We start from the raw sequence: 26,253 nt of genomic DNA on the forward strand, positions 1-26,253 counted from the left end.
TTTCCCCCAAATGCAATTGTTTTTTGGTCCTGATTTCTCTTTGCTGTTTTTGATGTTTCAAAGAATGTTGCCAGTAAACTATTAGCATTCATTTTTAAAACCATTAAAGCTACCACGGGTCCTGCTCACAACGTCCCCTGTAAGATCTGCATCCTTCTTCCTGTGGTAGACACACTGATTTAAAAGCAGCAGGTTGGGGCTAAAACAAATTTACTGCTGGCAACTGCTAGAATGGCATGTCAATTCTATTCAGAAAAACCATCTATTGAATAGTACTTTCAAATCTGATTTTTGAAACCAACCAATTGGTCAAAAAATGAAAAAACAGTATCCTTCTGTTCACCTTTGAAAGAAGCCAGCAATTAGATAAGGCATGTGCATTAATTCACCTGTTTATAGTAAGTATCCACACATTTTCTCTTACAAACACACAAACTCACAGCTTGTCATGTTTCATCCAAAAATTAAGATTGCCATCACATTATTACTTTTTCTGTGTTTTGTTCAAGTAAGTTTCCTAACTAATGATTTTCCTTGACCGGACATAATCTCAAAGGATGCATTCTGACGTAAGACACCCGGAGGGTGAGCACTGAGAACGTCCTCTGGGGTTTGAGGGTTCCCACACCAAGATTTTGCATAGTACAGAGCCCAGCTGTGTCTCGAAGAAGCATGCTGTATTTTCTGACATTGCTCTTCTGAGAAGGAAGACACTACCCAGGGAAGGTCATAATTTTAGCTTACCAAATTGCATTCTGGTTGGTTTGTGTTATACCCTTCATTAGTTCCAAGTATGTTTTTAAATAATCTGAAACTCAAAATCCATTTGAGTTAAAAAGTACTGACTGTTTTCTTTCTGATATCCCCTGAATCAAAGGAAATGTTCCAGGTTTATAATGCACACAGCCTTGACGGAGGAGGGGACGGCGGGGGCTGGGGGGGTGTGTGGAGGGAGGGGCCAGGGACCCATCTGTGTCATGCCATAGAACTACAGTTCTGAATAGGGAAAGGGAAGGAAGAGAGTCTTTGTAAAAATGACAGTTTTAAAAAGGTAAGCAACGTTCAGTCTAACAACACTGTTTCCTGTTCCTTTTTAATGGACGCTAACACAGGGTGGTCAGGTTCTGTTACTTCGGAGTCCCCGCTGCCCAGGAGGATGGAGCGCCCCTCGTCTAGGGCAAAGGCGTCTGAGTTCTGGTTCTGGCACGAGTGTTTGACAACCTCGTTGGGGGTCGAGAACGTTTTGTCGCACAGGTTGCATTTGTAGGGTTTGTTGGTTTGCACCAACATGTTGTCCATCTGACTCCCTTCCTCGAACGTGCAGAGCTCCAGGGTCTGTTTGTCCACCATGGTGTACGTGTCGATGCTCTGGTTGAGGCACACGTGCCGGGCGGCCTGGTTGGCCCTGCAGAAGCTCTTGTCACAGGTGCTGCACTTGAAAGGCTTCCCGGTGTGTATGTACATGTGCTCCCTCCAGTGGCTCTTCTGGATGAACTTGCGCCCGCATATCGTGCACTCGTACTTGCGCCTCTTGACCTCCCTCTCTTGGTCCGCCTGCTCCAAGTTGTCGATGTCCGCGATGTCCGAGGGCGGCGGCGTCTCCGAGTGCTGCTGTCCGTCGATGATGGGGGAGTCCGAGATGTGCTGCAGCTCGCTGTCACTAATCATCCCCGCCTCAGGCACTTCCAGGGCGTCTTTTCCGAGGTCCGCCGCGTTGCTGCAAAGGGACAGGGGCACGCGGCCTTCTCCGGGCTGGCTGGCTGTGAAGGGGACGCCGGTGTGGATCTGCAGGTGCTCCCGCAGGCTGCTCCGGAGGGTGAAGCGCCGCCCGCACAGGTGGCAGGCGTAGTACTTTGGGAAGCTGCCATTCCTCTTCATGATGCTCGGCTTGACGTGGGCTATGGTGAGGGTCGCGGGCTGCTCGTCAGAGGAAGAGGCTTCCAGGTTGGTCTCCTCCCCGGCGGCAGGGGCAGGAACAGGAGTGGAAACGAGTTCTGGAGACAGGGAGGTCTGCAGGGGGTCCGAGGGAGTCATATGTGTCCGGTTCACCTGGGTCAGATTGGAAGCCAGCTGAGACAGCTGCGCGGCCTCAGGCGCCTGCTCCTGGCTCATCCTGGAGGTCTGGGGCCGGGGCTCTCGCCCGAGTTTTTCAGGGGCCGAAGCAAGCTTGGTGGCTTGTCTCAACTGATGATCTGCAATCTGAATGCCATACAAGGAAGAAGCCAGCGGGAAAACTTGGTCCGGGTGGGAAAAGGCTCCTTGGCTAGCCAGGCTAGCTTCCTGGATCAGAGGGTAAGCGTGTAGAAACTTGATCCCCTGTTCCAGACGAACGGGATCGATCAGCTGAGGGGCCATCTTTCCAGTGTACATCAAATGTAAGAGATAGCTGAAAATATCAGGCTGTATGTCAGTTGGTTTCAAACGAACACATTCACTGAAAGAAACAAGTAAAAAGTCTGTCAGTCAATGCCAATCCCTGCCTCAAATGATAACATTGGGCCTGAAGAAAAAAAACAAGACACTTTTTAAAAAGGTAAATGAAACATGAACACTTCCCAATTCTTACTGAAAGTTGAATGAAATGGAATGGAATACTCAAGAAGACAACAGGAATCTATGTAATTTAATGTTAACTAAATTAAGAACAGAGAGAAATACAATAACTCTATTTTAAAGGACTAAGAGAGGATCATGTTAAACAGATGAGCCTTCCTAACACACAGACTGCTGAAGCAGTTTTTCTCCTAGTAATTTATGTAAAACTGTATCAAATTTGTGTTATCTGGAGAGGACCGTTGCTTTCGGTGAGTCTGGGTGGCCTGTGACTCGGTACTGGTTAGGAGCCCGTGAGCTGGCACATCTTTCAGCTAAAAGTCTAGGATTTGTCATTGACCCCAATGGCACCCAGAGGTCAGCAGGAGATCTTTTAAGGTCAAACAATCTACCTGATTAGAAAGTTTCTTCATTTGCAAAACAACCTGGGGAGCCGGACTAGTATGAACAAGTGCCAAAGAGCAAGAGAACAGAAGTGAGAGACAAATAAGCCTGTCTGTGTCCTGCAACTCTCTGACCTACACCCACCGTGGCGGCGGGCACTGCAGAGGTGGGGACAGAAGGCCAGTGTTCCAGCTCCAGTGCAGTCGGATCGCCTTCCCAGCTGGAGCGCATTCGAAAGCCGTTGTGAGATTGCTGATTTTCTGACTCTTAGACCTCAGTGTTCGCATCATTCCAGGAAAGGCATCCTGATTCCAGCAGCGGTAGGCAAAGAGGTTGGTTCCCAAGGGCTCTTCCTGGGCCATCGGCAATGACAGAAGCTTTACCGCATCATCAGCCACCAGTGAGGTAGACTCTCCATGATACGAGGCGTATGCTGTCATCCACTTCATGAATATACTGTATGAACACTGCATTTTCAACCCCAAAGACACCCTCTTTAAATGTCTTTAGATTTTATCATCGTTTTTTTTCAAAACTTGTGAAAATTTAAAAATATTTCTATTTTAAATCATTTTTCGTTTTTCAATTATAGTGGACATTCAACAGTGTATTAGTTTCAGGTATACACCTTAGTGATTAGACATTACATAACTTACTAAGTGATCATCCTGATAAATCTTGTCTTCACCCGACACCATACATAGTCATTAGAATGTGACTATATTCCCTGTGCCATACTTTTCACCCTTATGACATTCTGTAACAATTTGTACTTCTTAATCCCCTCACATTTTTTCTCTCTCCCCCAATCCCCTTCCACTTGGCAACCATCAGAATGTCCTTTGTATCTCTGAGTCTGTTTCTGTTCTGCTTGTTCATTTATGTTGTTTTTCAGATTCCACTGTTGATAGTTATATATTTATTGTCATTTTACTGTTTACAGTTTTGATCTTTTTTCTTCTACTTAAAGACCCTTTAACATTTCATTTAATATTGATTTGGTGATGATGAACTCCTTTAGCTTTTTCTTGTCTGGGAAGCTCTTTATCTGTCCTTCCATTCTAAATGATAACTTTGCTAGGTAGAGTAATCTTGGTTGTAGGTCCTTGCTTTTTGTCACTTTGAGTATTTCTTGCCAACCCCTTCTGGCCTACAAAGTTTCTGTTGAGAAATCAGCTGACAGTCTTATGGGAGCTCCCTTGTAGGTAACTAACTACATTTCTCTTGCTGCTTTTAAGATTCTTTGTCTTTGACTTCTTGCATTTTAATTATGATGTGTCTTGGTGTGGGCTTCTTTGGGTTCACCTAGTCTGGGACTTAAATGTCTGTTTTCTTCACCAGGTTAGGGACGTTTTCTGTCATTTTTTTCAAATAGGTTTTAAATTTGCTCTCTTCCTAGCATCCACAATGATGCAAATGTTGGTGTACTTCTAGTCATCCCAGAGGCTCCTTATGCTATCCTCATTTTTTGGATTTTTTTCTTTCCCTTTTTGCTGTTATGATCGGGTGTTCTTTGCTTCCTTATATTTCAAATCACTGAATGATTCTCAGCTTTATTGTCTCTACTGTTGATTCCCTGTAAAGCATTCTTTATTGCAGTTAGTGTATCCTCATTTCTAACTGGTTCTTTTTTATGGGCTTCACGTCCTTTTTTATGCTGCTGCGGTTCGAAGTTCATTGAGCATTCTTATAACTACTGCTTTGAACTCTGTATCTGTTAGGCTGCTTGCCTCCATTTCATTTAGCTTTTTTCATTTTTTTCACTTGCAACCTGTTTCTTTTGTCTCATTTTTATTGCTTCTCTGTGTCTGTTTCTATGTATCAGGTAGAGCTGCTATGTCTCCCAGGCTTGGTAGAGTGGCCTAAAGTAGTAGGTATCCTGTGGGGTCCAATGGCACAGCCCCCTGTTCATCTGAGCTAGGCACTCCAGGTGTGCTCCCCCTCTACCCCCACAACATGGGCTGTGTACATTTTCTGGTCTAGTTGAAACTTGAATGCTTTTGGCACATCAATGGAAGGGATTTCCTCCCAGGCTAACTGACTGAAACCATTGGCGGGGACCACCGTGGAGGATCAGCTGTGCAGGGTTCCACCCCATAGGGCAGAACTTACTTCAGCCGGGCTCTGGTACCTGCTGAGCTCACCCCTTGAGTGTGTTGGTTATGGAGGTGGGTGAGGTGGCACTCTAATGTGGGTGAAGCTGTCCAGGTGGTATACTGGCTCTGGGGCCTCCTACTAGGTGCAGGCCAACGTCAGCTACTGCCTGTGTTCTGCCCAGGGCCTCCTGGCATGAGCTACAAAGCAATCTGCAGATGGCTGCTACTTGCATTGGCTTTGGAGGTACCAAGCTGTGAACCAAGGCCAATTGTGCTAGTGCTGGGCTTGGGGCCACTTATTGAGTTATGGGGCACACAGAAGCCAGATGCTCCTTTTTTGGTGAGGTTTTAAGGGAAGTCTGAAGCATGTGCCAAGACAGACCATTTGCATGGAAAAACCAAGAGAATAGCGTATGTTGGGCCCACAAATTGGGTAGTGAATCACCATGGTGGGGCTAACAGTGATCATCAGGTTGACGGAGACTCAGATATGGTTCCTACCCTCCGTCTCTGTGAGGGGGGGAGGACTCAGAAAAGGAACAATGGCTTCTGCCAGCACTTCTATCTGGGAGAAAGCTGCCCCTCCAGCTATTGCACTGATGCCAGACAATTCTGTTCCTCCCTGTATGTCCCTGGCACCTTTGAGCAGTTGCCCCAGTGCGAGCTCAGAGGGAGTGAGTCTAAGTCTTCGTGCAAGTCCATCGGAGGGCCCTTGAAGAAGAACACCTGGGAGGGACTTTACAAGCTCTTGGTCTTCCTCAGCCACAATCCCCACTGGTTTTTACAATCAGAAGTTATGAGACCTATTTTCCTGGCACTGAAAGCCTGGGCTATGGGGCCTGGTATGGGGCAGGGACCTCTACTACTGAAGTAACCCATTCTGATTTTTATGTGCCACACATGGGGGGTATGGGTCCAGCAAGTATTCAATCTCCACCCCTCCTACTAGTCTGGATATGACGTCTTTATATCTTTAGTTGTAGGACTTTTGTTCAGCTAGATTTCAGAGAGTTCTGAATGATGGCTGCCCTGCAGTTACAAATCTGATGTGGCTGGGGGAGGATCTGAGCACTGCATTTACTTAGGCCACCACCTGACCAGATATAATCAGTTTTTATTACACTACCTCTTACTATTATGACTATTTTTGTCTCCTTTACCTGTTTGATTGTATTAACAAATAGTTTCCATATGTTAAAATATTAACAGTATACTCAGCTCTTCTAAAGGTAATGTTTTATGCTATAAAAAAGGGGAAAGTTTGACTAATAGGAATTTAATGATTTGAATAATTACTGTATTAATATATTTTGATAAATGAATACAATTATGTGAAAAGTATGTGACTACAAACTGTGACGGCCAAAGAATGAAGGTCAAGCATAGAAACTAGCTTTGACAGAATAAAGGGGAAGACTTAACATGGCTCTATTTAAAAAAGAAAAGACATGGAGATCATTTACATCTTCATTTGGACTCTTTTTATAGTCCTTTACATTATATATTTATATTCCTTTAAATAGGAATGCAGGTACAGGTGTTCTTCCCATTAATTACAAGGTGAGCACCCACAATATTTTATGTACACTATAACATGTTCAGGTGCTCTAGGGAAGTTCAATATTCAGAATTAAGCTTCAAAGATTCTGTGTGGTGAAGAATACACTAATAATGTAATCCACTCCCAAGTGAAGACATAACCAGAAGGGATCTTCCCAGGGCTGGGCAGAGGCCCAGTGAACTGGGAAACCACAGGCCTCTAGGGAGGCAAACTGGTCCCAGGAGATGATGGGGCCCCTTTCGTTCCGCCAGGATGAAGTGTTCCTCCAGGCAAAAGGAAGAGTTAGAGTCAGTGAGCCCTTCTGCGCCCCCCCCGCCAGGGAAGAAATGGAAAGGACAGAAATCCAAAACTGGGACTATGTTTTCTAAGCATCCCTGCGGGGCACCAAGCAGAGCCCCTTTACAGAAAAACTCTGGTGTAAGTTTTGTCATTTCCTCTCACTTGTTATTGTATAGGCTGTCCTTTGTCTACAGCCTGTGAACCGGTGTGACTGGACAGTACGCATCTCAGACTTTAAAGAACTCTGTGTATTCTCGGATGGCAAAGAAAAGATGGGGCTGGGGAGCCCCCAGTCCACACTTCAGCCAGGCCTGGAAAGGGAAGGGTTCCCAGGGGCCCCGAAGAGCTGGTGAGAAACCTCCAGGGAGAGGAAGACAGGGTCCCTAGGGGTTACTGCCAGGGCCCAGGGTGGTTTCCGGACACCAATTTATCTTGATTTCTTCACTATATATTTTTTTTCTTAAGGCAGAAGCACATACACACACATGAACATGTAAAAGAGTTGTTTTAAGAAGTTCCTCGTGTCAGCTTCTAGCCATCTCCATCCTTGACTGCTTTCACTCCCAGGCACCTGACCTTCTTAATCATTCAGCTTGCTACAGGCCACTTGGTTCCTTCCAAGTCCTCCGGGAAGAACGCAGCTCTCTGCATACAGTTCTACCCGAGTGCCTCGAGTTGCAGACGTCTGCTAGACGGAGCTCTTTCACGCAGGAAAACCAGCTCCAGCACAGCTCCAGCCCGTCCTGTAAACCTCCACAGGGATTTACGATTTCAATTTTTCCTTCACTAGCATCTTAAGATGGGCTTAGAGAACTTGGAAAATGAAGATTTTCAAATGTAAGCCACGGTTAGAGGCTGTACTTAACAAGGCCTGTCTTGGTAGTTTTATTTTTGAGAGCGGCAAGTCTGCAGCCCTTAGGAGAGCGTACACGGCACGGAGACACCTAGTGGCAACTACAGACCAAACACTCCGAGCAAAGTGGGAAAAAAGGGCCCTCTCACCGCCCTCTCTTAAGTTCCCAGGCGGCAATTGTTAGTGGCTTCTGAAAAAGGTGCTGGTTTAAAGGCATGTCTCTGGTCTTCACCCAGTATTTGCTTTGTCCCGATGAGGGGGCCAAGGCCACTGGGCAGCAGCCCAAATGGCATTCGCCATCTCTGGTGCAGTGACACGTTGTAGCTTACACTTGGGACTAATGTCTCCTCGGATATCACGCTCCCTGGTTGGAAAGTCCTTTACATGCTGCCGACATGTAAGATAAGTTTCCTGCAGCTATTGAGAACTCACTGTACTCTTTTATTCCTAAAAATTAAAATCTTCTCCCGGGCAGGTTTAATTCAGTGTGTTGGGACTTCCAAGTATACTTCAGCTATGAAGTCTCAGGAGCATGAGGTCTCTGAGAATGAGGCAAAAGGGGGCGACCACAGAGCCACAAGATAAGGCATATCAAGTGGCTATTACGTACAAATACCTGAACTACACACTATGGAGTTAAAAAGATTTGTAAAACCCAATGTCTGCCTTCAAGAATCATACAAACGAGGAGAGGAGACAAGTGCACAGATGACAACAAAAGGAAAATGGATAGATCTTACAAATGGCAAGGAAATAAGAGACAGGAAGAGACAGCTTTTGATCCTTTTGGTTTGGGCAGGGGTCATGGAGAGGTGAACTGGGACTTAGGGGGTGGGCCGAATACCAGCAAAGTGTGGGTCGGGTGCGGGGTGGGGATCAGGCCAGAAGGGGATCAGGCTTCAAGCCTGTGGGGCTTTGAAAGACAAAATAAGGAAACCTGTACATTATTCTGATGTGCAATGGGCACACTCCAGGTTTCCAATTACAGGAACAACACCGTCTAGCAGGTGTCTGGTCAAAGGGACACTGCAATCAAAGAAATGCTCGGGAATATTAATCTGACTGTGATGTGGAAATGATTAGGAAACGGAAACGAAAAGGGGAAAGGATTATATGAAAGGCATTTTGATGAAAACCTGATTTGTGAACAGATAAGACAGAATTTTAAGGAGATTTTGAGCTTTTCAAAGATAAAAATTCGGGGAAGCTAGGAGGGACCTCTGGCAAGACTTAACTCAGCTTCAGATATGCTGAATGAGATAAAGGAGGAAGTCCACTGCAATTGTCTGACAGGGGGCCTGGGGAGGAGAATAAAGATCAAGGTCAGAGCTATAAACTGGTTTCCAGCAGAGGCCCGACCGGAAAGGTGCACGCCCGTCAGGAGAGCGTGCACAGTTCAGAGCAGCGCACACCTAAACTCACCGAGGGCAGAAAAATGTGGGACCAGCAGAGCTATCAAATGCAGACGGTGACCCTTAAGAAGGAAGACAACAGCAGCAAGCGCTGCAGAGGACGAGGCCCCCGGGGACCGAGAGGAGCAGTGGTTCTGACGAGAGATGACCTCTGTGCAAGGGTTTCATGCCGCGCCCACGGTAGGAAGTGTGGGCTGAGGCCAGCAAGGCGGGGTGGCAGGTCGCCCCAAAGCATTTCCGCGGTGAGGCAGAGGACAGGGGCACTGCAACTCAGGTGGACAGGGGTGTAAGGGAGCGCTGACGGAGCGCTGACCGGGGCGGGGGCTTAAAAGTATAAAACCGAAAGTAGGGAATGGACACTGAGGGGTGGAATCTGGGCCCTCGAGGTGCAGGAATCTTTCCCTTAAACACTGAGGGCCCTTTTCTCCAAGACAGGAGGGATGGGAAGAAAAAGCCAAGTAAAGATACTGAGATTGAGTCATTTTAAGAGAAAGAAGATTATGGGAATTAATGCAGTCAGGCTTCTCATCGGGAAGGAGACAAAGGTAAATACTGGAAGTGGGGGGGTCCCGGTGGGGGTTGGGGGTGGTGGCTGGATTGGGGAGAGGAAGAGACTGATGAGGTCTGGCTGCAACAGGCTTCCTAATGGCCCGATCTGGGATCCGGGCCATGTCGGTGCCGCTGGCGGGGGTCCCTGGAGGGGCTGCTTGGGGCCCCAAGGCCCATCATTCCCAAGTGCTGCTGGAAGGATGAGGAACCAAGAATGAGGGCACAAGTGAGGTCACGAGGAAACTGGGAGCCCAGGAACAGGGAGTGAGACCCATGTCTCGCTGAGGGCAAAGAGCAGGTTCAGCGGGACAGAGGGCCCCAAAAGTGCAGAGCCTGCAGTCATTGGATTGTCACACCCACATTAGTTACCTGGTCTGATGGACAAACAACATCTTAAAGTAATTGGAGAATGAAGCAAGAACTGATTTGTGTGCCTTGAAGTACACATCGCCGATGGCAACCGTGCAGTCACACAGGAAACCAAACTCGCGCTGAGCGTTTAACTGCTGCAGGAGAATAAGTCCATGGTTGGCCAAATCCATTTTTTAAAAATCTGCAAAGCAAACAGTTATTTTAAGAAAGATGATTCATAAACAAGTATGTGTCCTTATAGTCACCAATAGTAACGATCACAGGTAACATGCCAGGCTCTGCTAAACACGTTCCCTCAGTTCACTCATTCAGTCTTCACAACTCCCTCTGTGTAGCTGGCTGCCTCCCATTTCATGGAGGAGGCACTGTGCGGGAGTTCAGGGATGGCTCCCTTGGCCCGAGTCTGCACAGCCTGTGGAAGTGGAGGAGTCAGGAAACGAACGCAGGCATCTGCCCTCCAGACAGCAAATGGCCCAGGTCATTTAGCCTTTTTGTTTAGGATTTCAAATGCAAATTTTAACAATCAAATCTCCAGCAAGATGAATTAAGTTGCTGGGTGGGGCCACAGCAGGGCAGGGTGAATCTTACTGAGTTTGGGGCAGTTTTCCAGCCCGGGCAATGGCTAGGAGACAGTAAATGCACATCCGTGACACTCGGGATAAGGGAGCTGGATGGGCTCCGAGAGATGTGTGAGTAACACAGCCCAGGCCATCTAGCTGGAAGGTGACTGCAGGTTCCAAGACCCTCATTCCTCACGTAGCCCTAACAAACCCAAANAGCAGGGCAGGGTGAATCTTACTGAGTTTGGGGCAGTTTTCCAGCCCGGGCAATGGCTAGGAGACAGTAAATGCACATCCGTGACACTCGGGATAAGGGAGCTGGATGGGCTCCGAGAGATGTGAGTGTGAGTAACACAGCCCAGGCCATCTAGCTGGAAGGTGACTGCAGGTTCCAAGACCCTCATTCCTCACGTAGCCCTAACAAACCCAAATCCACCTACAGCAGAACTGACTCTAGAGGAGCTGGTTCATCAAAGCAGGAGACAGCTCCCTCCCACAGCCAGACACCATTTATAAAAAGCCCGTGACACACAGATTAACATTATACTTAACAGTTCACCTAATGCTTAGATTCTCTTTCCCAAGGATGTTTGCTCTCACTGTTCAACATGGCACTGGAAGTTCTGGCTGGCAAGTGCAATAAAGCAGGAAAGGAACTAAAAGGCACTTAGGACAAGAAAAAAATAAAATTGTCCCTATTTGCAGAGGACACGCTTGTTACTCAGAAAATCCCAAGGAATGTACAAAAACTCATAGAACTAATAAATGAGTTTGGCAAAGCCACAGGATTTAAGATAAATATAAAAATCAATTGTAATTCTATATACCAACTTTGAACTTGTGGACACTGAAATTAGAAATATTCCATTTACATGCTCTGGCTGGTGGAACTCACTGGATTGAGCACGGACTGCGAACCAAAGGGTCGCTGGTTGGATTCCCAGTCAGAGCACATGCCTGTGTTGTAGGCCAGGTCCCCAGTACAGGGAGGGGCGCATGAGAGGTAACCACACACTGCTGTTTCTCTCCCTCTCTTTCTCCCTTCCTCTCTCCAAAAAATAAATACAATAAAAAGTTTAAAAAAACACAAATATTCCATTTACAGTCACTAAAAAACCTGAAATACATACATGTAAATGTAACAAAACATGTAGAAGACTTGCTTGTGGAAAACCAATAAATACTATGAAAAGAAATCGGAGATCTAAATCAATGGAGACATATTTACACTTAGGTGCATGCAACACAGTAAAAACTTCAGCTTTTCTAAATTGATTTGCAGATTTGAAACAATTCTTTTCAAAACCCAAGTTAAGAAGTTTTCTTGGAACATCCAATTGGCTTTATTAAGCGATTCATGAGTCAGGCAGCATTGCATCTAGCAAGCCGAGATACTCTCCAAGTGAGATTTTTTTTTGTAGATAGAGACAATAATCTAAAATGTATACATAACGGCAAAGGAACTAGAATAGCTAAAGCGATTTTTTAAAAGAGTAGTAAAGTAGGAGGAATCAGTGTATTTGATTTCAAGATGTATTATTACCTAAGCTACGCATTCAAGACTATGTGGTCTCTGTGGAGGGGTAAACACACAGCTCAGTGGGACAGAGGAGGGAACTCAGAAGCACACCCACATAAAAACACATAATTGTAGCCCTGGCTGGTGTAGCTCAGTGGATTGAGCGTGGGCCTGCGAACCAGAGGATCGCGGTTCGATTCCCAGTCAGGGCACATGCCTGGGTTGCAGGCTGGTTCCCTGCAGGCCAACTCCCAGCAGGGGATGCACGAAAGGCAACCATACATTGAAAAAAAAAAACAACAAAAACGCATAATTGATTGCTTACAAAGGCACAGAAGCAATTCAGTGGAGGAAGAATCATCTTTTCAATGAAGGGTCCTAGACTCACTGGACTTCCATAGGCAAAAAGGAAAAAAAGAAACTTGACCTAAGACTAACCTTAAATAAAAATTAACTCAAAGTAGATCACAGACTCAAATATAAGACACCAAAGTATAGCTTTTTGGGGAAAAATGGGAGAAAATCTTAGCGATCTATGGTTAGATAATTTTTATACTTGGCATCAAAATTATAATCCATAAAAGGAGAAATTGATAAATTAGACTTTATTAAAATTTGCCCTGGTCTGGCAGGACACACAGCAATATACTCAGTTTAGGAGGGCCCTCCTGAGTATAGGGCTGGCTCTTAAAGGCACGAGAGGACAATAAGAAGAGAAAAAAGAAAAAGAAAAAAGAAAAAAACATTCCCTGGCTGGTGTGGCTCAGTGGACTGAGTTCGGGCCTGCAAACCAAAGGGTCACTGGTTCGATTCCCAGTCAGGGCACACGCCTGGGTTGTGGGCCAGGTCCCCAGTAGGAGGTGTGCGAGAGGCAACCACACATTGATGTTTCTCTCCCTCTCTTTCTCCTCCTCTGTTTAAAAATAAATAAAATCTTAAAAAATACATTAAAGCCCTGGCTGGTGTAGCTCAATGGATTGAGCATGGGCCTGCGAACCAGACGATCGCGGTTCGATTCCCAGTCAGGGCACATGCCTGGATTGCGGGCCAGTTCCCCACAGGGGCCAGTTCCCTGCAGGGGATGCACAAGAAGCAACCATACATTGATGTTTCCTTCCTCTCTCCTTCACTTCCCCTCTAAAGATAAATAAATAAAATATTAAAAAAAATACATTAAAAACTTTCATTCTGAGAAAGAACCTGTTAAGAAGATGAAAAACAAACCGACCAAAGCTCAAGACTAGGAGGAAAAATTTGAAAACCTTTGCAAATCAGCCTCTTGATAAAGAACTAGTATCTAGAATACATAAAGAATTCTTAAAACTCAATAGTAAAAAACCTACTGAATTAGAAAGTGGGTAAAATAGTTGAAGAGACCTGCACCAAACAGAATGTGCAGATGGCAAATAAACACATGTAAAGACGTTTAACACAACAGCGATTTAGAAAACAAAGTAAAACCACAATGCGCTTTCAGGACAAACTTATCAGGATGGGCAAAATGAAAAATAACGACATCACCAAATGCTGGCAAGGATGCTAAGAAACTGCACTGCTCCTACATTGCTGGTGGAAATGTAAAACCCTGGAGGTCCTCTGGAGGGCAGTTACCAGTTTCTTAAGAAACTGAATACGTAAATACCATTTTACCTAGTAATGACACTCAGAGACATTTACCACAGAGAAACCGAAAACTTACATTCACACAAAAACCTGCACGTGGATACACACAGCAGCTTTATTCCCAACAGTCAGAAGTTAGAAACAACTCAGATGTTCTTCAATGGGTGAATAAAGTATGGTGTGCCCATATAAGAAAAACTACTCAGACATAAGGAGAAATGAACTACAGACACATGTTACAATGAAGATGAGTCATGCTGAGTGGAAAACCCAATCCCAAAGGGTACATACTGTACAATTCCACTATATAACATTCTTAAAAATTATAGAGATGGAGAACAGATTAGTAGCAGAGGGGTGAGGGCAGCAGGAGGGAAATGGGCTCTGCCACCTAAGAAACATGAGGGTCCTCACGGTGACAGCAATGTTCCGTAGCTCGGCTGTGTCAGTGTCACCATGCTGGTTGTGATATCAGACTACAGTATTGCAAGATGTCTCCATTAGTGGAAAAAGGGTAAGGGGCATCCTGCTATCACTCCTTGCAATTGCACAGTAATCTATAATTACCTTGAAATAAAAGTTTAATTTATTAAAAGGCCCACGACACATAAATTAGCCAGATTTTTAAAAACCAGATAACTTGAGAAATATGGGAGTTACTGTGGAGAATGCATTACCAATAAATAACCTTTAAAACAGAAAGTGACCCACAGCGATTCTTCCTCAGCTGGTGACCTTCCCCACTCTCCATCCTGCTGCAGGGACCAACTGACAGATTGAGAAACTGGCAAGTGTTCCCTAAAGCAAATGAATCAAATGGAATAATACTTTAAGAGACGGATCAGGTCATAAATATCAAGGATCCAGGACACCCAGTTTTGTGTTTTCTGCCAAGAACTGTATCACCTTTGCAGTAATTTGAGTATAAAGACCTAGATTGTGGTCTCCTTTAAGTGTGAACATTGATGGCACAGGTCAGGAGTTGAGGTCCCCACGTTTCCTGTGTGTGTTGGAGAAGGTTGGAGCCTCAGATAAGGAAGGGGAGACAGAGAAACAGGCATGGATTCATGATGAAGGCGGAGAAGGTGTCAGGTTGCAGAGGGACTGGGGTTCCAAAGAAACCCCAGGACAGAACCTCCACCAGGGTGTGACTTTGGAAGCTCGTCTCCGAGGCTGTTCTCTGAACAGCGCCCAAACACCGTCTTTGCCACCTCACTAGCCTGCTTTTCTCTACAAAAACACATATATCCTCTAAAAGCCAATTCTGTTGGGCTGCTCTGTCAGGTACTCACTGGGACTGGCGGTGGTCACCTGCACATTCAGGCCGCTTTAGGTAGCAACTGCCACCCACAGCAGTTTCTAATGCACTAACACGTTGCTATTATTCCCTTGATGTTATAAGAGTCGCGATTATTTATGGAGTATTTACTGTTACCCATTCATTTTTGTATATTATTCATTTAAATTCACATGAACTTATGTGAGCTAGTCGAGGTTGCTTTTTTCCCTATGGCTCCGTACAATCCTTGCTATACAAGGAGCATGGGCCTTTTGTCACAGCTGTTGCTAATACTGTTCTTTTTTGCATTTGTTTTATACAGATTTTTGACATGATTTTGTTTTAACGTCATCAAACTCAACAATAATTTACAGGAGGCTTTGGAAGTACTGTGTTAACAGACATGCATCATCTCCTTTGACACCGCAAACTGCACAGCTCCCTCTCGTCCCTTAAACAGACCAACATAGGTATTTTATTCAGACTGTAAGGACAAAGCCATGATAACAACTGTGAAATGTTTCTTTTTTAAGGGGTCCACCAGTCATTTCAGTGTCTCAGTTTGGGAGCTTCTGGAACTGGAAACACACTGACTACGTCCTTCCTATGCCCAGGGTAGAACAAGTGCACAGGAGGGGTCTCAGTGGAGCAAGGAAAACGAGAGGGGGAAAAAATGAAGACAATAGTCAGGTCCACACTTCACAAGGCAAACTCCCACACAGATCAGCTCTGAAAAATCTTATTTTAGAGACTAAAAAGTCTTTCTCAGGAAGAGAAATAGCCCCCCTTCTTACAATGTGAACAAGCCTGAGATACTGGGGTGAGGGAGGAGGGCAGAGGGTGGGGACCGTGCCTGGATTCTCAGAGAAATGCATCCCTGGTAGCTGCTCCGCCCTGTCCAGCTAACAGTACTGCCCTTTTCCAAATCTGCTTTCCTCCTTGCGGCCCCTTCATAATCATTCCCATGAGGCTCTACTTGCAGTAGAAAACTGCGTAGGGCTGAGGATGCAGCATCCTCGAGGGCTGGCCCTGCTCGAGGATACTGCCCCCCCCCCCCAAGCACCTTGTGGAAACGAATGTCCGCTCCCCCACCTCCACCACCTGCTCAGCCCCCCTGCACTGAGGCAGCTCACCGAGGCCACCGAGGCCCATCGTTTCCCTGCCCCATGGACTAGTAGCTTACTCCCCTGCTCCAGGGCACTTACTACCCTTCCTCTGGCACCATAAGGAATCTGTTCCTGGCTTCTAGGCCACTGCACTCTGGTCTGGGTCTCACCTTTGGCTATTCTACTTTCATTTCCATCAAGATTCCTCTTTCGCTGATGCCCTCTGCCTTTGGTCCACAGCCCACTCTCATTCTGCGGGCTCTCTTTAGTGATCCAGTCCACTTTCACTTGGCTGTCCCATCGGAACCCTAAATTCAATCTGGGCGAAACAACCCAAACCCTCCCCTTCCTTCCACTTCCTTTCCCCAGAAGGACTGTAAAAGCTATGGACACAAACCCACTCCTGTAGGCCCAGTGCAGTGCATGCCGCCATCATCCACCCCTCGACCAAGCCCGGAATCTCAACTCAGCGTTCAGGCCTCCACTTCTCTCCCGCCTCACATCAGTCACCCACACCCCACCAACCTGAACTCTATGCCACGGCCACGCCTAAGCGCTGCCTCCACCCTCATCTCCTGGTTCCGGCTCTAGCTCCCCTCATCCATCTACAATGATGTTCCCAAAGGGCAGACCTGACGTCCCTATCCTGCTGAAAATCCTTCTGTGACTCCCTACTGCTTTTGGGACCAAGCCCAAATTCCTCAGCATAGCTCACCAGGCCAGCACGACCCAACCCTGCTGACTCCGCACTATATGCTCTAGTGCAAATCTAATCTAATGGTTTCCAGACCTTTGGATTTCATAGACCTACTCAAAACCAACCGACCAACCAACCTCAAAACGGGGTTGCCATGAGACTGTGGCTCCCTCTTTATTTTCCAAGAAAAGACATACAACAGTCAAATGCCTGGTGAGGACAGGAGACTTTTAAATTCAAACAAGTAGAACGGACATGTCCGAGTATCTTTCAAAAGGAAAGGCAGGTTTGGCACTATGTTTAACATATGGAAACAGTTTTTTTCCTAACACAAAGACATCACAACATAAAATTTGACTTTATGACATTGTTATGCCTAATTGTTTTCTTTCTTATTTTAAAAGATTCTATTGATTTATTTTTAGACAGAGGGGAAGGGAAGGAGAAAGAGAGGGAGAGAAACATCAGTGTGTGGTTGCCTCTCACGCACCCCCTACTGGGGGCCTGGCCTGCAACCCGGGCATGTGCCCTGACTGGGAACTGAACTGGCAACCCTTTGGTTTGCAGGTTGGCACTCAATCCGCTGAGCCACACCAGCCGGGGCCTAATTGTTTTCTTGATACAAGACTGCCCACTTGGTAATCTTTAGAAGTGATCATTAAGTATTCCAACTCGTACTGAAGTCCAAGCGTTATCAGAAATGCACTGCCTGGGTAGCTCAGCTGGTTAGTGTCATCCCCATGCACCAGGGCTGCAGTTTCCATCCCCATCAGAGTACATGCAAGGCCCAGCTAATGAATGCAGAAGTTAGGGAACAATAAACTGATGCACGGATGTTTCTCTTGCTCATCAATTTAAAAAAACCCAGTTCCATTCACATTAATAATAGAGACAAAGTGATGTTACTTCACTCACTTTGGAAATCCTGGATGAAGTGAGATAAGATGAAGAAGGGCAATTTTCTGTACCTGAAGGTTCTGAATGCCCAGGACCTCACCGGGTCCTAACAGTCTGCAACACTCACTCAGTGCTGGGCAGCTCGGCAACCTGAGTTCCACACGCGGTCAGGAGAGGCGGCCTATTTGAACAGGGCCTGAGACCCTTGTGCTGGACTGTGACCACGCCACACTCATAGGGACGCACCACGGCCATCTGCCCCATCCCCACTCTACCTGTCCTCTGCGAAGTCCCCTGCTCCTCTGCCTGCCTATGGCGTGTGTGTGAATAAGCCAGTTCACACATGTCTGCCTGTTGCTTTCTGAAAGCGGGCGCCGAGCCTTATTTATCATTTACTATTCTGTCCATGTGTACAGCACATTGTCCGGTGTTCAGTATTTGTTAAGTAAATTAATAACTACGTTTGGAGAGGAGAGTATTGAGCTCCAGTCACAGCTTGGTCTCTGACTAGCTGGGTGACTTGGGGTAAAAGTTCCACTTCTACTGATCTTAGATTGACCTAAAAATTCTCATCCATTTACTGTATGCTAAATTTTGGAAGAATATTTCAGTTTTAAAATGTCACTTCATGTTTCTTCATGCTAACAATTAAGTTCTGAATAGTGTTTTATAGTTTATGATAACCCTTCAGACAAAACATTTAATCTTCAATAATACTGTATCTTGTTTTCTTATTATTCATTGTTATAAAAACTACTAATGACATTAATAAAAAAGACCACTTATGTGCCAAAGATCAGCTATCCTCTTTCCTGAAGAAATTTAGACTCAGAGCAATGAGGTAACTTTCCCAGGTATAGGGCGAACTTTGAAGAAGCAGATTTGGGAAAGGGACAAATATCTGGTGAGAGCTTTCTAAGGTGCCAGGCACAGTGGATGCAATGGCATGCAGAATACCGGGTCTTCCCTGTTGTCATCCAGTACGTGCACACATTTACAACAGCCAGCTCTGATACGAGCTATCAAAGAAAAATGTAAGTAAATATGAGGTCATAAACTGGGGTCTGATTTGGGGGTTGGGGGTCAAGGAAGGCTTCTGTAAGGAAAGGTCAGTTAAGCAGATAAGAGACTGAGAAGAGTTAACAGGGCAAAACAGACGATTCCGGGCAAAGGGATCGGCATTTGCAAAGGGCCTGAGATAGGAGGGAAGAAGACACCACTGAAGAATGGAAAGGAGGTCCACGTGGCTGTAGGGCTAGGAGCCAGGGAAGAATGAGGCAAGACAAGGCTGGAGACTCAGGTAGGTTAACGGATTTTGGTTTTCATCCTAAAAGTGATGAGAAGCCACTGACGGGGATTTCCAGCAGGGTGACGTGTTCAGATGCTTGCAATTGCAAAACTAACTAAATTGGGGTGGTGGTGTCAAAAGAGGTGGGTGGGTGAGGAGAGACATATTAAAAGTCCTGGAACATCCTGGCTGGGCAGCTTAGTTGGTTACAGCAGCACCCTGATACACGGAGGCTGCGGGTTCAGTCTCGAGTCAGAGCCCATATGAGAAGCGACCGATGAATGCATAAACATGTGGGACAACTAACTGAGGTCTCTGCCCCCCCCCAAGCAATAACATCAAAAAGAAAGAGAAGTGGTAGAGGGGAGATGACAAACTGGGTGTGGTGATAAGGAGGGGAGGGGCAGGATTTGAAAGAAGTTGGAAGATAAAAAATTAACAGGACTGGCTGGTGGATTAGGTGGAGGAGAATGGGGGAAATCCAGGTGTCCAAGATGACTCCGACGTTTCTAACCCGTGTAACTGGGTAGATTGTGGAGGTCTCCGCCAGGAGAGGGAACACAGGCAAAACACAGCTTTGTGGGGCAGTTAGGAGATCATGAAGTTAGGTCAGACTTGTCGGGGCTGACATGCTTTAGAGACAGACACCCAAGGAGAGATGTAGAGTACATGTTGGTTATAACGGTCTGGAGCTCCAAAGTCTTGACTGTGATTAATGTCTTCAGAGAAGCCCAGTGTGTCTGACTCCCGAAGTCATATCCTTAAATCACATGATAGTTCAGAGAAGTTACAACTGTGAACAAACAGAAGTTAATTGAACCCTGGGTGTATTTTTCATGCTCTTTCCACTACACTACCTTGCTAGAGATCACTCCTAAAATTCCACCAAGGGCCAACAATCCACCACAAAACTGAAGATGTATATAAAGCCCCCAGCCATTTAACAGTGTAAATGGAACTTAAGTGGGCTTTCATAGAATGCCTTCTTTATGTATGTGTATGTATGTCAAAGCGTTTTTTTTTCTTAAGTAAATTCAGAGGCTGTAAGACATGTCATGTCGAAATAAGGAAAAAACACTTTCCAGAGCCAAATGTAAATAATCTTTTATATTAATGCTTTTGGGCTTGATCGCCACGGTTTCCCACACTGATAACCGATACTCCCAGATGTCAAATGCTTTCAGCTTCCATCCTGTAGCACGTGTGGGCTGATCCTTCAGCTACTCAGCCTTTGGAAGTGCAGCTGAATGGGACAAACACAATCACATTACATTCTGACAACCCAAGTAATTCCTTCACTTTCAATGTAAGAACAGGAGGCCAAAACAACTTGTGGGGATTGATGATTCACTTTTTAAAGATAATAGCTCTCTTAAGATACTAAATACCACTTAGACTATTTCAAGGGCACTAAAAGGTCCTCTGAAGTCCTTGGTATTATTTAAGTGAAGCATATATGAATATTGTAATGCACAGGATGCATCAATAACAGAAAAGCACTACCCACAAGTAAGATTGATTCTTTCAAGTGGTTTAGACCACTTACCAGGATGAACAAACCTGCTTTTTTCCGTTAGTATTATTAATAATAAATACTTGAGCACCCATACAGTAAACTTGAATGAGCCTGGTCATCTGAATTTTAATATACTTTAAAACTGTATTTCAAAGCTAGGAAGTGTATCTTATTTAGTGTTGGTGACAGACTGGTATTGATGTATACGTATTTTTAACATTTCTTTAGTCAATCCTCTTCTATAATTAGAAAAAGGAGGGACATAAACTGACCAATTGCACTTATTTTTGACTTTGTAAAGCATGTGTGTGTAAAAAAATTTGTCTTTTCAAACTTATTTTGCCTAACTTAATATTAAAACTAGTTTTTAATTTTTGAGTATAAGTTGAGGTCAGTTCAGGAATAGCTTAGGTGTCAAGGAGAAGCAAGTCAGAGATTTATGGCTAATAAAGAGTTGATATTAATTCTACAGACATTATGTTACAATCAACTTTAAGGAAACCTACATAAGAGCACACAGCAAAATTTAAAACCTAATCTAATTTCCTTCAAATAACCCATGAGAGTAAAGATTGCCTTCCTTTTTTCAATGCTGTATGAAGATTAGTAAAATCAACCTGAAGAACATCCAGTCACCTAAAGGTGTAGCTCAATGTGTGCCAGAGAGGAGCACCAATTGTGTTTAATTCAAAGTCGTAACTTAGTAATTTATTCCAATATTTTTGGGCAGGGATTCTCAAACTCTTTGAAATCAGAGAGTTTATACACCTTATTTATGTGGAATGTAACTACTGATAGTTACCATATTAGAAATTAAAATTAATTCAATTAAAATAGTATTAATCCCACTGTGTGCTGACATAACGTTTTTACTTAAAACATTGTATTTTCAGAGCAACAAAAAAATAGTGAGGTGGCATCTTCTTCTATTTCCAAAAATCTCTTTAATACAAGAGAACTGGATTCTGCATTTACTCTGCTTCTGCACTGACTGTTGTGATAACTGTTTTGGTTGATTATCGAAGAAAATCCAGCCTAACAACCATGTGGTTGGGAAAAGATGAATTTTAATAATAGCCTTTTCAGGTGACTGTTGATATTCTTTCATACTACATCAAAATGTGACAAGTTTTAGTTTCTTAAAAGTTGTGTGATGTAACAGTAGGTCAGTGAATGAGATTTTCCTACTCTATTAGATAGTAAAATTCATTGCTCTACCTTGCACTTGGAATGGATTGTTTGCGCATGATTTTTCACATCCACTGGTCATTTGGAAACACCAGATCGTTGAATGATGTGGATCTTCCCCAATGTGGAAGTTTTTTTCAACAGTGGAAAAGGGCAGTAACATCTCAGCAGTTATAAAAATAGTTTTGACCTTGGGGAACCTTGAAAGGGCCCTGGGAATTCACAATGGACTGCAGACGACACTTAGACAACCGCTGTTCAGAATCATTCAGGCGGTTTGGAGAATCTAAGTGACTAGGCATGGTGTAGGAGAATGTGCGCATGCTTTGATATTGTGCTCAAGACCATTTTCATGATCACCCCTGGTTGGGGGAGAACATAGGGGAACACATTATTTATAGAAACTGTATGCTAAACGTTCTTATAAAGTAAAAACAGTTGTTTCATTAAATACTACGTGTAAGTGCTTTACAAATTCCTATCTTTGCACACTTATCTTTCTTGAGGTGAGGAGGTCACACGATACATACCTCATGCATGTGAAGTGGGGATAATGTGTTTGAGCATAGATAACTTGGCCTTTGTACCGTAAAAAAAAGAAAGGTACTAAATGCCTTGGACTGCCAACTCCTGGTAAGTGTTCTGTGGCTACTGACTCCATCTCTTAATGGCCTATCAGCACTGTAAAGACCCTGGATCTTATTTACTATTGACTCACAGTAATATTTTAATAAGTTTAATTTACTAGTAAAAATTATAACCTACTTGAGCCCAAACAATGTTTAGAAAATATTCTCAATCCAATGTTAGAATGTTTATTTTTTTTTCTTCAGGAAATAAAAATTCTCAACTCCCTTTTAGGCTTTCAGGGTCATGCTTTGCCATCTGAAGACCAGAAGCAGTATGTCAAGTGTTCACACCCTTTTGCCAGGAGCACTTTGAACTTTATGGTAGTTTCCAACGCACCAGCAGTTCTTCCTCTGCTGTGACAGCTTGGTGCCACACTACCTGCTCAGTCTTAAAGTTACTTGAGGGAAAGATGAGTGGGTCTAGGGATGAAGAACTGAGAGACAGGCAGGAGATGGCAGGAGAGTCTCCAGCACCAAAGAAACGGATCCCAAGGCAATGCCATGTATCAGCCTTAGATGTTTCCTTCAATCCCTACCTCTATTTCAGTAATTCTCAAGCGGGGAAAAGCTGATCCCCTTATGCAGGGATATGCAGTGTTCTCAAGGTGCATATCCTTGGACGTTTGGGGTAAATTTCACATTCTATCATATACATTTTTATAGCACAACAGTACAGAACTTGGAGAGCAGTGGAACGCTCATATTAATCTTTAAAATAAAAATGAAACTGTCAGTATGGCAGTTTTAATTCTGACTTAAAACATGCCTAGTGTTTATTCTCTGCTGCTGGATTATATTTTGGTAGCAGAATTCGTGGAGCACCATCTATTTACACTCCCTTTGAAGAGAAGCTTTAAAACTACAAGGGGTAGGACTGTACAATAAGCTTTAGTGGTGGTTTACCTGCCACCTCTTAAGGACTCCTTCACTGTTTACTATTGATGGTACTTGGTAACACTGGTATATTACTTCTTTGTACTTTTCAGAGCTTACAATGGTTTCTATAAGATTAATTCTTTGGCTAGAAGATAAACATATACACCTCACACTTGAGAAACCCCCAGTTTAAAGGAATGTAGTATTAGTAGTAATGTCTTCTTAAAAATTATCTTTTAACAATTTTAAAACACCCTGGATAGATACCAAGAATGCAACATAAACTTTAACAATTAATTTTGGTCTGTAATAAGTCAGAGAAACGAGGATTTAAATGTCCCAATTCTGATTTTCTAAAGAAATTTCGGGCCTTTCCAATTAAAATACTAGCGCTACATGCAGCTGCTCCTGTGCTGCGTCAGGGCCAACAGAGACGCCCGTCCTAGCGAGGACAGAGCAGCCCAATTAAGGAAACCTACAGCACCCTGGAGTTCAGTGAGCCCGTTAACCCCGACTTTTAATGTTTTAAGACAACAACCTATGACAAGGAATACGACCGAAATTCACACACTGAGCGAACTCACTCTACGATGAACAAGTGAACGCTGCAGATGGGTGGGGGGCGGGGAGCAAAAAGCCTGGGATTATTTCCCTAAGGCATAATTAGGAGTCGAGCTGTTGCAAATTCTTGCAGTAAATGGAGTAGCAATAACTAACTGTATTTTGACTCTCTGCCCAATGACTTTCTTGCCTCCTCTGCTACCCTTGCTTTCTTCTTTATTGCCCTCTTTAATTCACTACCATCTAAATGCGACAAAAACCTCGCCTCCTAAGCATCTTCTGTACTACCAGTTCTCTATGCAGCCTTGTTTAAACATTAATGGCCTGGGACTACGCTACGCAGAGAAAAAGCCAGGGGCTGCAAAGCGGCCTCCGCGCCCCGACCTCTCATTCTCGTAGCTCTACGAGGTGTGAAGACTACGTGGGCAGGGAGAGTGGCTCCAGGTCGCCAGTCTCACGCCGCGAGGCAAAGCAGGTAGAAACCACAGGGTAGCTGTGGGCCTTATCGGAGGCGCACATCGCCGGTGGAGCGGAAGCCCGAGACTTCCCGCTCCGCGCGCCCACACCCGCCATCCCGGCAGCAGCCCATGACGGGCGAAGTACCTCGGCAGGCTGACATTTCCCCAACCCGCCACAGAGCGGGCCAACGGCCGCACTGCCCTGCCCGCTCCGCCCCGATCCAGGGGGCGGGGCCAGCCAGACTCGAGGAGACCCAGAGGGACAGGCGCCGCGCACCCCGGCCCGCCCCCATTCCCCAGGGCCTGAAAGGAAAGGAGGGGAGGGACGACGCACTCAGGCTGCGCCGTCCCGTGTGCGCGCGCGCGCTCGCCCCAAGTCCCGCGGAGTTTAACACAATGCCGACGCCTACGCCGTGCGCAACGCCCCGGCCGGCGCAACAGTCCCGGCGCCGGGGGCGGAGGGTGGCCAAACAAGGAGAGGGGAAGAGCGCGCGCGAGAGCCGGAGACAGCGCGAGACCCAGAGGCCGGAAGCGCGCGTGCGCGCCCCCGCCCGCGGGCGGGGAGGCGGAGCCGCAGCAGTAGCGGCAGCAGCTGTAGGAGCCGCTGCAGCTGGGAGAAGCGCCAGAGAGGCCGGGCCTGCTCCGGTCGGACCGGATCCCTCCCCTCCCCCTCCCTCACCGCTCCCCTCCCCCAAACCCACTTCCGCAGCTCGCGGCCTTGCCGCCGGAGAAGCAGCGGCGGCAGCAGCAGAAGGCGGCGGCGAGGCGTCGGAAGGATTACGCACCTGATGGGCCCACCTCTTGCGGCTCCAGCGCGGGACGCTCACCGACCGCCGCCGCTCGGGACGCACTTCGCGGAGGCGGCCAGAAGGGAGGGACCGGCGACGGGGAACGGAACGCGAATCGCCCCCTCCCCTTTCTCCCTCCCTCCTCCGATCCGCCGCCCGCCCTCTCGGCTTCCGTCCCCTCCCCCTCCTGCAAAACCCCGGATGAAGCCGCCGCCGACTCGCCGCCGCCTGGCTCCGGGGGATGGTTTTGTCAGGCGGCCAGAACCCCGGCGCCAGGCGCAGCCGCCGCCGCTCCCAGGGGCGCCCCTGCCCTCACTTCCCAGAACCCGGTCCCCGTGTGGCCCGGGCCCTCCTCCTGCCTTCACCCGGAGCCTCGCGACCGGGTCATTCGACTTCTTTGTTGCCACCGTCGCTGCCGGAACCGTTTGCGAGGTCCGGTGGCCCCCGCCCCCCCTCTGCCTTCCCGGAGCCCGGGCCGGGGGCGGCACGTGGGCACCAGCCCCGGGAGGCGGAGGCGGTGCGTGCTTACCTGTCGCCGGTGCTGCTGCGGCGGGGGGTGTGGAAGAGGCACCGCTGGGCAGCCTTGGCCGCGCTCTGCCCGCCGCCGCCGCCTGTCCCTCTAGCTGGTGCTGCTGCTGCTGCCGCTGCTGCCGCGGTCGGTGTCTCCGGCGCGGCGGCGGCGGCGGCGGCGGGGCTTTTCCTGTCCGGTTACGTTAAGGTCACATGACCGAGAGAGCGGAGCGACTAGTGCAAAGAGGCTGAGAGCGGCTCCCGCCGGGGGGGAGAGGCGGCGAGAGAGCAGTGGCGGCAAGAGCCCCCTCCGCCCCCCTCCCGTCGCCTCCCCTCCCCCCGCCCGCCTCCGCCTCCGCCTCCTGCTGCTCTGCCGCCGCCGCCGCCGCCGCCGCCTGCAGCACTGACTACAGTGCCGCTCCCGCCCAGGCTCCGCTCTGCTCCGGCCAAACTTCTGTAAACCATGTGCAGCCGAGGAGAGCAAGGAAACTTCTCTCCACTTACTGGGGCTGGAGGCTTCAGTCACAAGCCCCGTGTTTACACGAAGTGTTTAGGTAGGATGACCCTGGAGATACTCAGAAAGGAGATGGGAAACTGGTGCTCGAATCCCTCTGCAAGCTTCTGCTTGACATCTCTGGGCGTAGGCTTTTGTTCCTTGACTTCTTATATTAGCATAAGTTTTAAGTTTAAGACTTGAAA

At 46.6% G+C, this 26,253-nt stretch overlaps 1 protein-coding gene and 1 pseudogene across 4 annotated transcripts; one reads left to right on the forward strand and one right to left on the reverse strand.

Annotated features, from left to right (window-relative positions):
• Window positions 1-6: 6 nt before the first annotated feature.
• ZBTB2 (zinc finger and BTB domain containing 2) lies at window positions 7-25,658 on the reverse strand. Of its 4 annotated transcripts, XM_037050061.1 has the most exons (4): window positions 24,138-24,395; window positions 19,543-20,271; window positions 10,057-10,240; window positions 7-2,434 (listed from the first exon to the last, which is right to left on the reverse strand). In XM_037050061.1, exons 3-4 carry the CDS (start codon window positions 10,227-10,229, stop codon window positions 1,063-1,065), a joined length of 1,545 nt encoding a protein of 514 aa, XP_036905956.1. In that variant the 5' UTR covers window positions 10,230-10,240; window positions 19,543-20,271; window positions 24,138-24,395; the 3' UTR covers window positions 7-1,062. The 4 variants fall into 4 exon arrangements, with proteins under 4 accessions (XP_036905956.1, XP_036905837.1, XP_036905868.1 ...); XM_037049942.1 differs by lacking the exons at window positions 19,543-20,271; window positions 24,138-24,395 and adding an exon at window positions 25,574-25,658; XM_037049973.1 differs by lacking the exons at window positions 19,543-20,271; window positions 24,138-24,395 and adding an exon at window positions 25,042-25,122.
• LOC119001708 (uncharacterized) lies at window positions 12,754-12,846 on the forward strand (annotated as a pseudogene).
• Window positions 25,659-26,253: the final 595 nt, after the last annotated feature.

Source organism: Sturnira hondurensis, unplaced genomic scaffold (assembly GCF_014824575.4).
Source record: "Sturnira hondurensis isolate 20B ecotype Veracruz unplaced genomic scaffold, ASM1482457v3 Scaffold0000167, whole genome shotgun sequence".
Lineage (NCBI taxonomy): Eukaryota > Metazoa > Chordata > Mammalia > Chiroptera > Phyllostomidae > Sturnira > Sturnira hondurensis.